At 47.8% G+C, this 13,545-nt stretch overlaps 1 protein-coding gene across 4 annotated transcripts; it reads right to left on the bottom strand.

Annotated features, from left to right (window-relative positions):
- Positions 1-6,001: 6,001 nt before the first annotated feature.
- Positions 6,002-10,624, bottom strand: LOC120405618 (zinc finger protein 239-like). 4 transcript variants are annotated; one of them, XM_039539273.1, is made up of 3 exons: positions 10,594-10,624; positions 8,883-8,996; positions 6,002-8,600 (listed from the first exon to the last, which is right to left on the bottom strand). In XM_039539273.1, exon 3 carries the CDS (start codon positions 8,478-8,480, stop codon positions 7,305-7,307), a length of 1,176 nt encoding a protein of 391 aa, XP_039395207.1. In that variant the 5' UTR covers positions 8,481-8,600; positions 8,883-8,996; positions 10,594-10,624; the 3' UTR covers positions 6,002-7,304. The 4 variants fall into 4 exon arrangements, with proteins under 4 accessions (XP_039395207.1, XP_039395204.1, XP_039395205.1 ...); XM_039539270.1 differs by having other exon boundaries at positions 6,002-8,597; XM_039539271.1 differs by having other exon boundaries at positions 6,002-8,597; positions 8,883-8,999; positions 10,594-10,616.
- Positions 10,625-13,545: the final 2,921 nt, after the last annotated feature.

Below are 13,545 nucleotides of genomic sequence, written 5' to 3'. Positions count from 1 at the left end.
TTCATACGTCCCTTCATGCTTCAATCACCATTCCAAGGGACATGCGTCAATGCGGACAACGGGTTCTGCTTGATAACTATCCAAAGCAGTGCAGACCGAGGCATGTTCATTTTCATCATCTGAGTCAGATGCCACCAGCAGAAGGTTGCTTTTCTTTTTTGGTGGGTTGGGTTCTGTAGTTTCCACATTGGAGTGTTGCTCCACACCTCATCCCTCTCAGATTTTGGAAGGCACTTCAGATTCTTAAGCCTTGGGTCAAATACTGTAGCTATCTTTAGATATCTCACATTGGTACCTTCTTTGCGTTTTGTCAAAAACTGCAGTGAAAGTGTTCTTAAAATGAACATGTGCTGGCTCATCATCCGAGACTGCTATAGCATGAAATATGACAAAATGCAGATAAAACAGAGCAATTCTCCCCCAAGAAGTTCAGTCACAAATTTAATTAACACATTTAATTTAACGAGCGTCATCAGCATGGAAGCATGTCCTGTGGAAGAGTGGCCGAAGCATGAAGAGGCAAATGAATGTTTAGCATATCTTCACGTAAATACCGCAATGCTGGCTACAAAAATGCCATGCAAATTCCTGTTCTCATTTACTGGTGACATGGTAAACAAGAAGAGGGCAGCATAATCTCCTGTAAATGTAAACAAACTTGTTTGTATTAGCGATTGGCTCAACAAGAAGTAGGACTGAGTGGACTTGTAGGTTGTGAAGTTTTACATTGTTTTGTTTTAGAGTGCAGTAATGTAGATTTTTTTTGTTACATTTGGAAGATGCACTTTCACTACAAACAGATTGCAACAGGTGAGGTCTCCTGATTCGTACTGAGAAAGTAGGGCAATTGGCTAGTTATCTTGGGTGCTGAACGCAAGAAGCCTGGGCAACAAGCAGGAAGAATTGGAAGTCCTGGCACAATCAAGGAACTATGATGTGATTGGAACAACAGAGACTTGGTGGGGTAACTCACATTACTGGAGCACTGTCATGGATGGGTATAAACTGTCCAGGAAGGACAGGTGGGGGAGGAAAGGTGGCGCAGTTGCATTGTATGTAAGGGAGCAGTATGACTGCTCAGAGCTCCGGTATGCAAATGGAGAAAAATCTGTTGAGAGTCTATGGGTTAAGCTGAGAAGTGAGAGCAACAAGGGTGATGTTGATTCAACAAGGGTGGGAGTCTGCTATAGACCACCAGACCAGGGGGATGAGTCTTTCTTCCAGCAACTAACAGAAGTTTCCAGATCACAGGCCCCCATTCTCATGGGGGACTCCAATCACCCTGACATCTCCTGGGAGAGCAATACAGCAGTTCACTGACAATCCAGGAAGTTTTTGGAGAGCGTTGGGAACAACTTCCTGGTGCAACTACTGCAGGAACCAACCAGGGGTCATTCTTTTGACCTGCTGCTCACAAACAGGGAAAAATTGGTAGGAGAAGTAGAAGTGGGTGGCAATGTGGTCAGCAGTGACCATGAGATGGTCGAGTTCAGGATCCTGACACAAGGAAGAAAGGAGAGCAGCAGAATACAGACTCTGGACTTCAGGAAAGCAGACTTTGACTCCCTCAGGGAACTGATGGGCAGGATCCCCTGGGAGGCTAACATGAGGGGGAAAGGAGTCCAGGAGAGCTGGCTGTATTTTAAAGAAGCCTTATTGAGGGCACAGGAACAAACCATCCTGATGTGCAGAATGAATAGCAAATATGGCAGGAGACCAGCTTGGCTTAACAGAGAAATCTTTGGTGAGCTTAAACACAAAAAGGAAGCTTACAAGAAGTGGAAACTTGGGCAGATGACTAGGAAGGAATATAACAATACTGCTAGACCATGCAGAGGCATAATCAGGAAGGCCAAAGCACAGTTGCAGTTGCAGCTAGCAAGGGATGAGAAGATTAACAAGAAGGGCTTCTACAGGTATTGTTGCTAACTTAAGGTGGTCAGGGAAAGTGTGGGACCCTTACTAAATGGGGGAGGCAACTAGTGACAGAGGATGTAGAAAAAGCTGAAGTACTCAATCCTTTTCTTAACTTAGTCTTCACAGACCAGGTCAGCTCCCAGACTGCTGCACGGAACAGCACAGTATGAGGAGGTGAGCAGCCCTCAGTAGTGAAAGAACAGGTTACGGACTATTTAGAAAAGCTGGAGGGTGCTAAAGGAGTTAGCGGATGTGATTGCAGAGCCACTGGCCATTATCTGAAAGTTTGTGGTGATCGGGGGAGGTCCTGGACAATTGGAAAAAGGCAAATATAGTGCCCATCTTTAAAAAGGGAAGAAGGAGAATCCAGGGAACTACAGGCCAGTCAGTCTTACCTCAGTCCCTGGAAAAGTCATGGAGCAGGTCCTCAAGGAATCAATTTTGAGGCAGTTGGAGGAGAGGAAGGTGATCAAGAACAGTCAACATGGATTCACCAAGGCAAGTTATGCCTGACCAACCTAATTGCCTTCTATGATGAAATAACTGGCTCTGTGAATATGGGGAAAGCAGTGGACATGATATACCTTGACTTTAGCAAAGCTTTTGATATGGTCTCCCACAGTATTCTTATCAGCAAGTAAAAGTAGTATGGGCTGGATGAATGGACTATAAGGTGGATAGAAAGCTGGCTACATTGTTGAGCTCAATGGGTAGAGATCAACGGCTCAATGTCTAATTGGCAGCTGGTATCAAGCTGAGTGCCCCAGGGGTCAGTCCTGGGGCCAGTTTTGTTCAACATCTTCATTAACGGTGAAGCACTGGAATGGGTTACCTAGGGAGGTGGTGGAATCTCCTTCCTTAGGAGTTTTTAAGGCCCGGCTTGACAAAGCCCTGGCTGGGATGATTTAGTTGGTGTTGGTCCTGCTTTGAGCAGGGGGTTGGACTAAATGACCTCCTGAGGTCCCTTCCAACCCTGATCTTCTATGATTGCACTACAGTACTTGTAGGAGGTGAACTGAAAAATACAATTTGTTTTGTTTATCATTTTAACAGTGCAAATATTTATAACCAAAAAGTTTGATTTCAGTTACAATACAGAATACAATATATGTGAAAATGTATAAAACAAACATTCAAAACATTTCAATTGGTATTCTATTTAACAGTGATTTTTTTAAAAAATCAGTCATGTGATTTACCTGCAATTAATCGACAGCCCTGGTCAATAGTTTTTAGTCTCAGTCTCTAGTCAGCACTATTGGCCTTCTCTATCTGGAAACCTTTTCAACACATCTAAAATGCTTGGGAATCTTCCTTTCCCCAATATTTGTCATGCCCTGCTGCACCTCTGGCTTCAAGCCTGCAAAGGGGCCCCAATACTGCATATGGATATAAAAAACTAGAGGGAACATTGCTTCAGCAACTCAGTCATCTAGCTAAACCAGTGGTTCTCAAGCTATTTACCGTTGTGGGCCACAATGCAGCTCTCTCTGTGTTATGTGGGCTGCATCCACCCAACATATGTACCACCTGAATGCCCCTGGGGATGTCACATGAGCCACAGCTTCATGCTGATTGGGCTGCAAGTGGCCCACGGGCCGTGGGTTCAGAACCAATGAGCTAAACCTTCTAGATCTATGAATTCATGGTAACTTTGGGGAATAAACAGCAGAGCCCTGCTAGACTCTGTAATTTAAATGAAACACATCAAGAGACTTTCCTGAACATCTCACCCCATGAAGGCCCATTCTCACATTCTTCTCCTTTGCAGATGAATGAATCTGAGAAACTCAGACCCATGTTTTTTCTCCTCCTGCACAGCAGGAAAGTCACAAATAAATCGTCATCCTAAGGCCAAGGTCAAGACATTGCATTTCCAACCTCATGGAGACCATTATTGCTCCTGAATGTATCCATTTTATTAAATAACGTTCTATCAAGTAGAAAAGAAAAGTTGAACCCTATCGCTGTACTGGAAGATAGGGACAGGGTCCAGAGCAACCTAGACAAATTGGAGGATTGAGTCAAAAGAAATCGGATGAGGTTCCACAAGGACAAGTGAAGAGTCCTGCACTTAGGATGGAAGAATCCCATGCACTGCTACAGACTAGGGACCGAATGGCTGGGCAGCAGTTCTGCAGAAAAGGACCTAGGGGTTACAGTGGACGAGAAGCTGGATATGAGTCAGCAGTGCGCCCTTGTTGCCAAGAAGGCTAATAACATATTGGGCTTCATTAGTAGGAGCATTGCCAGCAGATCAAGGGAAGCGATTATTCCCTCTATTCGGCACTGGTGAGGCCACATCTGGAATATTGCGTCCAGTTTTGGTCCCCCCACTACAGAAGGGATGTGGACAAAATGGAGAGAGTCCAACGGAGGGCAATGAAAATGATTAAGGAGCTGGGGCACATGATTTATGAGGAGAGGCTGAGGGATCTGGGCTTATTTAGTCTTCAGAGGAGAAGAATGAGGGAGGATTTGATAGCAGCCTTCAACTACCTGAAGAGGATGGAGCTCAGCTGTTTTTAGTGGCAGCAGATGACAGAACGAGGAGCAATGGTCTCAAGTTGCAGTGGGGAAGGTTTAGGTTGGATATTAGGAAACACTATTTCACTAGGTGGATGGTGAAGCGCTGGAATGGGATCCCTAGGGAGGTGGTGGAAACTCCCTTAGAGGTTTTTAAGGCCCAGCTTGACAAAGCCCTGGCTGGGATGATTTAATTGGGGTTGGTCCTGCTTCAAGCAGGGGATTGGAGGTTAAGTTCTCTCTCAGCTGCGCAGTTGCACAGCAGCTATAAAGGGCCCATGTAGCAAGGGCCTGGAGAGCGGAGAGGTAGGTGGGAGGGGAGTCAGTTGCGGCATGAAGGGCTGCTGCAGGCCTCTCTCCCAGCCCCGGAGCTCGCTGCTGTCAGCGGGGGGAGAGAGACCCCTTCCCTCAGAGCTCCATGTTGCCAGTGCCTAGCAGGGAGAGAGAGGCCCCTTCCCCTGGAGCACCGTGCTGCTGGTGGGGAGACAGCTTGGTGGAGTCCTCTGGCCTGAGTCCCGGCGCAGCCTGTCTCCACCCAGGGCCAGAGTAGCTCTTCTGGGGGTCCAGAGCTATTAGCTTTTGTGGACCCCCTAGGCTCCAGGGTGTGGCGAAAAATGCAGGGTTCGGAGTGCAGGGGGGTCAGGGGGGCTGCAGGTTGAGGCAAGGGAGTGGGTGCAGAAGGTGGTGAGGGTGCCGACTGAGGGTGCAGGCTCTGGAGTAGGGCTGGGGATGAGGGGTTTGGAATGTGGGAGGGGGCTCAGGGCAGGAGGTTGGGATGTGATTAACACTTAGGAAACTAAAAAACCAAACAAATAGAAAACATCACTTTGACAATTTAAGACCATAAAATGGAACAAAAGAACTAGCAATATGTAAATAAGACATTTGATTTAAACAAAACAAAACTATATTTAAATGTCATAATTTAAATAAACATTTTAGTTGTGATTTTTAGCCACCCTAAGCAGAGGAGCCCCCAAAGGGTGCTGATGAAAATATGGGCAGGTAGGAGAAACACCAAAACAAAATCAAGACCTGTTGCTTGAAAACACAAGGCAAAGGAGAAAGTGACAACACTCAAGACAACCAAATTAAGAAGAGAAAATTACTCTTGCCTTTTGTTGAAAGCAACTGGAGCAGAAAGAGTAGGTGAAAGACAGACTGCAAGGGATAGAGAAGAGTTGGAAAAGTGAGAGGTAAAGGCCATGTGGTCCCAATACAACAGTCTCTTTGATCCTATATAAAACATACATGAATTGAAAATTATACATCTGTGCTTTAATGGAATTTCTATACAGACAGGATCTGAAAGCAAGCCAATTTAACACACATTCTGAAACGGGCTGAACAGTTTATAATTTCTGGTAAATCTAATGTGGTTGGTGTATTTATATATTTTTATCGTCAGTCAACACCCTCATTCGCCCCTGCCCCTTTTAATCCTCTGCACCAGCCCTGAGCCTCCTCCTGCCCCCTGAATCCCTCATCCCCAGCCGCACCCCAGAGCCCTCAGCCCCACACCCCAACCCTCTGCCCTAGCCTGCCCTAGCCTCCCACACATTGAACAAACCCCTCAGCCCCACCCCACTAATTTTGACATATACCCCAATATGGAGGTGATCTGTCACACATCACCTCCATGTTGGTGTCACATAAGATTCATTCCGCACACGAGTGGGAAAAATTAGAGGGACACTGGAACTTGGACTAGACACTTCCTGAGGTCTTTTCAACCCTAATCCTCAATGAGTCTGTGACGCTAAATTGCAAAGAGTAAGAAAATCGGACTGTAGCTGCACGGCAGCCGAATTCTATTCTGTGTTGATGCTTACACCAGGCTCATCCCCACAGTATGTGAGCACCTTTTAGTGGTGCTGCAAGCAACCTTCTGTCACATGTCTGTTCTCTCATCATTTCCTGGGGGAGAAGCGTGTGCAGGGAAGAGTTCTATTATGGTAGCTTTTGTTTGTGGCGACAAGTACATGTGTCGATATGTATTTATACTACAGAAGGCAAAGTCTAAGAAATGTGGCTTACATCTGGAGCAGAAGGTGGTCAGGTTGGTGATGGTCTTTAGCTCCTGGGGGGGTTCATTCCACTGTCTGAGTCTGGCCACCAAGGCAGTTTTGTCTCCACATAAATAAACTTTACCCTTATTGTGGACAGTTTCAATGTGCCAGAGTTGCAAAGTTGCTGTCTATGGTCTTCTTCACAGAGCTTTAGGAAGTGTTTTAAATAACCCGGGCCCAGGCCATGCAGCACCTTGAAGATAAGGACCAAGATCTTGAACATAATTTGATATTCTGGGGCAGGCCATGTAGGGAGTGGAGGACAGGCATATGCTCACAGGAGCTTGTGTTGCAGAGAAGATGCACTGCAGCGTTCTGTACTAGCTGAAGGTCCCTCGGCACTGATGGTTACATGGCCAGGCAGATCACATTGCTGCAGCCCTGCTGAGAGGTGACAAAGCTGTAAGTAACTGAGGCCGGATTTTTGTCTGCCTGCAGGTAACAGCATCTCCTAGCCAAGGGGAGATGATAGAGAACATTACTTGCAGATGCTGCTATGTGAGAGTTTAGTGTCAACGAGGAATCCAACATGCTCCTTGACTATGGCCTGAACTGACAAATGTGGGGAATTAACTTAAATGTAGGTGTTGATTAGAAGCTCTTCAGAGCTTCTTGAAAGATCATAAACCAATCCCATCCCAGCCTCTTGTTCTACACGACTCTGTCCCCAGAATGTGGTTTTATTCTCTGCTTTAGAACCATTGCATATCCCCATTACACAGCCACTCCAGCCTGGCCTGATGCTCTGAGATTCACAGGAATTGGCAGAGACGTTATTCATTTGGCCCTTCCCTAGTCAGGGCACTTTAAAGATTTCTTGCCTGTGTGGCTTCTCTGATGTTTAGAAAGGTGTGAGCTACATCGGTATGTTTTCCCACAGGTCAGGCATTTATAGGGTTTCTCTCCTGTGTGTGTTCTCTGATGTACATTAAGGTCTGGGCGCCTCCTGAAGCTTTTCCCACAATCACAGCATTTGAAGGGCTTCTCTCCTGTGTGTATCTTCCGATGACCGTTAAAGGTTGTGATGCTACTGAAGCTTTTCCCACACTCAGGGCATTTATAAGGTTTCTCTCCAGTGTGTTTTCTCTGATGTGTGGTAAAAGCTGAACTGTATCGGAAGCTTTTCCCACAGGTCGTACATGTATAGGGTTTTTCTCCTGTGTGGATCCTCTGGTGTTGATTTAAAAGTGATTTATCACTGAAGCTTTTCCCACAGGTGAGGCATTTATAGGGCTTTTCTCCTGTGTGGATTCTCTGGTGTCTAACAAGTTGTGAGGGCTGAACAAAGCTGATCCCACACTTGGGGCACATATAGGGCTTCTCTCCTGTGTGGATTCTCTGATGGATAATGAGCCCAGCAGTGTCAGAGAAGTGTTTCCCACAGTCAGGGCATCCATAGGGTCTCTCTCCCGTGTGCATTCTCTGATGTGAAACAAGGTGGTAGCCCTCCCTGAAGCTTTTCCCACACTCAGTGCATTTGAAGGGCTTCTCTCCTGTGTGCATCTTCTGATGCCTGTTAAAGTTTCCACTGCCACTGAATGTTTTTTGACACTCAGGACATTTATAAGGTTGCTCTCCAGTGTGTTTTCTCTGATGTGTAGCAAGGACTGAACTGTATCGGAAGCTTTTCCCACAGATCAAACATGTATAGGGTGTTTCTCCTGTGTGGATTCTCTGATGGTTAATGAGCGTAGTACTCTGAGAGAAGCTTTTCCCACACTCAGCACATCTATAGGGTTTTTTCCCCATGTGAATTGCCTGCTGAGTAATATGGGCTGAACTCCCAGGTAAGCTTTTCCCAGAGTCACCAAACATATTGGGTATCTCTCCAGTGGGGATTGTGAGCTGAGCAGTTTCTTTGATTTTTCCAACCCCTCTGCTCCGGTGAGCTGATTCACCCTGTCTCTGCCCTGGCTCTTTTCCCTGTTGCCCCTGTGGCCTGGGCTGGGTCTTACAAGTTTTTCCCATCCCCGATCACTGGGAAATAGTCACCTTGGATCTTCCCAAACTGTCCTATGTGGTTCCACCTGCTCCGAACTCCTAGCTGAGGGTTCTCCTCCTCGGTCTCACTCACCGTCCCATCACCTGCTGGGACAGAGAGATAATCCGGTTTGGAGTCACCCCTGAGATGCAGAAAAAAGGGGACATCACAAAGGGGAGTGGGAAAGGAGAAACAAACCGAACAACTGCCCCCAAATCCTTTCCCCAAGGAGAGAAAGAAGGGAACAATTCTGCTACCTCATTCCCATCTGAATATGGAGGAGAGTGTTTGTTTCTACATGGGCACACGGGACTGGTGAAAACTCAGGAGTGGCATTTCCCATGAGGGTGTAAAAAACAGTTTCTGAGCCACTTTTGCCAATTCCTTACCTCTGTGGGCACATCTCAGTATCTCTCTTTCCTCCTCTCCCTGGAGACTGGGGCCCCACAGCTCCTCCTTTCACTCCAGCCAGGAGATCACGTCAGGTCTGGAAACTGGAACTTCTACTTGGGGTCAAGAAAACAAACGAGCAACATCAAGTTAGGGCCCAGTCAGTTATCTCAATAAGTGGCCTGAGTTTCAAAAACGCTGAGCCTGCAACAGTGGGGTTTGGTTCTGAGTGTCCAGAGCTATTGATACCAGGCCACTTATTCCACTGCCTGAATATGGACTTGGAAATGTACTTTTAGGGTCCCGTAATTAAAGTTCCAGGTCTTGGTCATTTGATTATAGCACAGACTCTGTCTCTGCCACCAGGAATAAATCTGTGAGACATTTTCAAACCTGACCAGAAACAGTGATTTAAGAGTCAATGAGACCGCTCAGATGGCTAAAGACAAGCATGTGTGGAAGTGTTGGCAAAATCAGATCCTAAGTTAATAAACAAAACTTACTAAATGGAAGAAGAAATCAGTGTGTGCGCAGAATGGAGAGTTATTCAACCCTCAGAAAACACACACATCACAGAAGGGCAACTAAAATGATTAGGGGTTTGGAACGGGTCCCATCTGAGGAGAGATAAAAGAGGCTAGGACTTTTCAGCTGGGAAAAGAGGAGACTTAGGGGGGCATGATAGAGGTGTATAAAATCATGAGTGATGTGGAGAAAGTGAATAAGGAAAAGTTATTTACTTGTTCCCATAATATAAGAACTAGGGGTCACCAAATGAATTTAATGGGCAGCAGGTTTAAAATAAATAAAAAGTTCTTCTTCACACAGCGCAGTGTCAACCTGTGGAACTCCTTGCCTGAGGAGGTTGTGAAGGCTAAGACTATAACAATGTTTAAAAGGGGACTGGATACATTCATGGTGGCTAAGTCCATAAATGGCTATTAGCCAGGATGGGTAAGAATGGTGTCCCTATCCTCTGTTTGTCAGAGGATGGAGATGGATGGCAGGAGAGAGATCACTTGATCATTACCTGTTAGGTTCACTCCCTCTGGGGCACCTGGCATTGGCCACTGTCGGTAGACAGATACTGGGCTGGATGGACCTTTGGTCTGACCAATCTTATTTTCTTATGTCATTTTTAACTAGAGCGGAGAGATAAGCATGTCTGACCTAGGAATTCTCTCTGTCTCATGTATAAAGTTACCAGCCTAAATCCTTCTGCTACTGAATTAGTTGAAAAGTTGATCACACTTTTCCATTCTGGAGAGAGACTTTCTACCCTGAAGATGAACAAAGGCGCAGCCCGACTAGCTCAGACCCAAGCTCCCTCTAGTCATTTCAGCACTTTGTAAACAACTGAAAAGGGTAAAATTGTGCAGCCGAAGAGCAGGGTCAAAGATGCCTCTTTGGGGGATCCCGTGGCCTGTCCCCAGGGCTGCGCGTCCCCCAGCGGCGCGGGCACCAGGCAGGACCCGGCGGTTCCTCTCCCTGCCCCCCCCCTTCTCCCCAGGCCAGGCACTGCCCGGGGGCAGGAGCCGGGACCCCCTTACTCTGCCCCTCGGGCGGGGACTCGGGCCCCGGCCCGGCTCCTGCAGGCGCTGGGGGCAGAGCCCCGGGGGGGCGGGCTCTGGGGCTCAGCCCCGGGAGCGGAGCTGGGGCGGGAGGGAGGGGCCGTGGGGGCAGAGTCACAGCCCGGCCCCGCCCCCTCACCTGCAGGCTCGGCCGGGCCGGGCCGGGCTCGCGTCCCAATGGGGCGGGGCGGCAGCCTGTGGCCCCGGAAGTCCAGCCCCGGCTCCGCGGAGCCCGAGCGAGCCCGGCAGCTGGGAGCTCCCCGCGAACGGCTAGTAGGGGCGGGGCATGCGCAGTAACCGCTGCTGAAGCCGCTGCCTCCCCCGCGCTGCCCTCACTTGCCAGCCCCTCCCGCTCCCCGCAGCAGCCGCAAGGCGGCGCGAGGGGATGGGCGGGGCCCAGGCCCGAGGCGGACCAAGCGGGAGGCCGGCGGGGCCGGGGGCTCCGGGCGGGGCGCGGCTCGGGGAGCAGCCGGGCCCCGGTGCAAGCTGCGGGGCGCGGGTGCCTCCTGCGGCGGGAGACGGGCTGGGGCGGCGGCTGCGCGAGCTGCTCCCGGGGCGGTTTGTAACCGTCGCCGCGTCCCGCCCGGGAGAGACCGAGCCGGGCACCGAGCTGGGCCTCGGCGGTGCCGTGAGCCCAGCCCTGAGCCCGTCCGCGCTGCGCCGGCAGAGCCCGGGCCGGGGAGCGGGAGGCTTTTATCCGGGGCGTTCTCAGGGGCCAGTTACATGGAGCTGGAAATAATTTGAGCCAGATCAGCTGGGCAGAAGAGTAGAAATAGAAAAAGGTGAATGGGAGTTGGACATTGTTTAAGAACAGATCAGTAAATGTCCAAACCTGTGGTTGTGCACAGGAAGGCGCACGGGTTTAAACACACTTAGGGGATGGCAGCTAGATAAAATCCATCCATCCATCTGTCAAATGCAAAACGGGAAAACGGATAGTTATACAAACAACCCAGCAGCTAAGAACTATAAACAAGTGAAAAGGGAAGGACAGAAACTCCAGGGGAACTCTATGGCCAGCAGAGTTACGGATGATACAGAGGAGTTATTAAGGGGTTTTGAAAGACTATTAAGAACAAAAGGAATTCTAAAAATGATTATGCTCCATTATTAGATGGAAATGGTAGAATGGTAAAGAGTAATGCAGAAAAAGCTGAAGTCTTCAATAAATATTTCTGTTTTGTATTTGGGAAATGGCTGGATATTGTGGTCATAGCAGATGCTGCTGCTGAAATGCTTTCAGGATTTCTGCGGGATGTTAAACATCTACTAAAGAGAGATTTTTTTTTAAATCAGCAAGTCAAGCTAACTTGCATCAAGAGTATTAAAAGATCAGGCTTAGGAGCTCACTGTGCTGTCAGGGGTGATTTTCAATAACTCTTGGAACACGGTGGGGTGTGTGATGTGGGTAATTATAAGCCGTCAGCCTGACATCCATCCCAGGCAAGATGATGGAATATCTGATATGGGACTCAATAAAGAATTAAAGTATTTTGCTCCGGCAGCTGAGCTGCCATAAAGCATTATGTAAAACAAGTGGAAAACAGACATGTCATAACTGCGCTGAACTGAGCGTCCTCAGAGCACCTGATTGTTTTCTTTCCCCCTCCCCAGGCCCCAGTCACAAGGGCACAGAGCAGAATGCACTGGGTACTGCTGATGCAGTGCAACAACATTCGTAATCAGATTCTCCCTCCCCCAGAGTTCAAATCAGGGTAGCTTGTTCGTGCCACAGCTAGATCAATCTAACCCCCAGTGTAGACAATGGAATTCTGCCAGTGACCTCCCAGAAAGGGGGATTAACTAGAGTGATGGAAAAACCACTTCCGTCAATGTAGGAAGCATCTACAGTACAGCACTTCAGTGACAGAGTTGAACCTGTGCTTCTGTAGTGGCTGTAATGTAGGCATACCCTTATTCTTCCTGAGGCCTACACCTAAAACTTAGGTTGACTTAGCTACCTCACACAGAGCTGTGAAATATTTAGTGAGGTTGATCTAACCCAGGAATCTCAAACTCAAATCACCATGAGGGTCACATGAGGACTAGTACAACAATACAAAAGTATAGTCAACAATGAAGAGTAATATAGTATGCTATTAGGTAATAATTGGAGATATACCAATCTCCTAGAACAGGAAGGGACTTTGAAAGGTTATTGAGTCCAGCCCCCTGCCTTCACTAGCAGGACCAATTTTTGCCCCAGATCCCTAAGCAGCCCCCTCAAGGATTGAACTCACACCCCTGGGTTTAGTAGGCCAATGCTCAAACCACTGAGCTATCCCTTTTAACTTTTTAAAAACTGTAATGTGAAGAGGGGTTTTAATAAAATATAAACACCTGTAACTATTTCTTATGTGATCAGAGGGAAGCTTGCCTCCTGTGGTGGGCCACAGGAAATAACTTCACGGGCCATGTTTGAGACCCCTCATCTAACCCCTGATGTAGACACAGCTAGGTCAATGGAAGAATTCTTCTGTCAACCGAGCTACTGCCACTCCCAGAGGTGGATTAACTTGCACTGATGGAAGAGCTTGGGTCCATTTCAATGAGGACAGCCAGGCCTGCAGAACCAGGCACCCAGAGGCTGTTCTTCTTCTGCACTCTGTCTCTTCCCCAAGCAGCATGGGCAGCAGACAGACAAGGGTTACGCACAGCACAGCTGGCCCTCATCTTGTTGTCAGATCAGGCCTTGGCCCACAGTTTGAAAACCTCTGTTAGATCCAGCAGTGACGAGTAGGGTGGTCACCTGCCACCGTCTCCACTTTCAACAATCACACATCACCCCTGTCTGCATTGCCTAGCTGACTAATCAATTATTTCTGTTTACACAATGTATTCCATGGCGCATGAACAATGCCGTAATACTCACATTGCATAAGCATCAACATAAAAAATCTCACTGCTTTGCAACAGCAAATCAGATGTGACATCCGTTTTGACTGCATCGTGTTTGGCAGGTGGAAATGGAATATATTTTTACAGTGTGTGAGCAAGTTATATTGAAAATGAGTAAGGTTTTTAAAATAACCTTATACTAGTCCTGCTAGTTGTGCTGAAGCCATGGACAATGCAGTCAAATAGTAAGAAA

Source organism: Mauremys reevesii, linkage group 5 (genome assembly GCF_016161935.1).
Source record: "Mauremys reevesii isolate NIE-2019 linkage group 5, ASM1616193v1, whole genome shotgun sequence".
Lineage (NCBI taxonomy): Eukaryota > Metazoa > Chordata > Testudines > Geoemydidae > Mauremys > Mauremys reevesii.
Note: the sequence above shows the minus strand (reverse complement) of the source record. Positions and strands in the feature narration are given on the sequence as shown.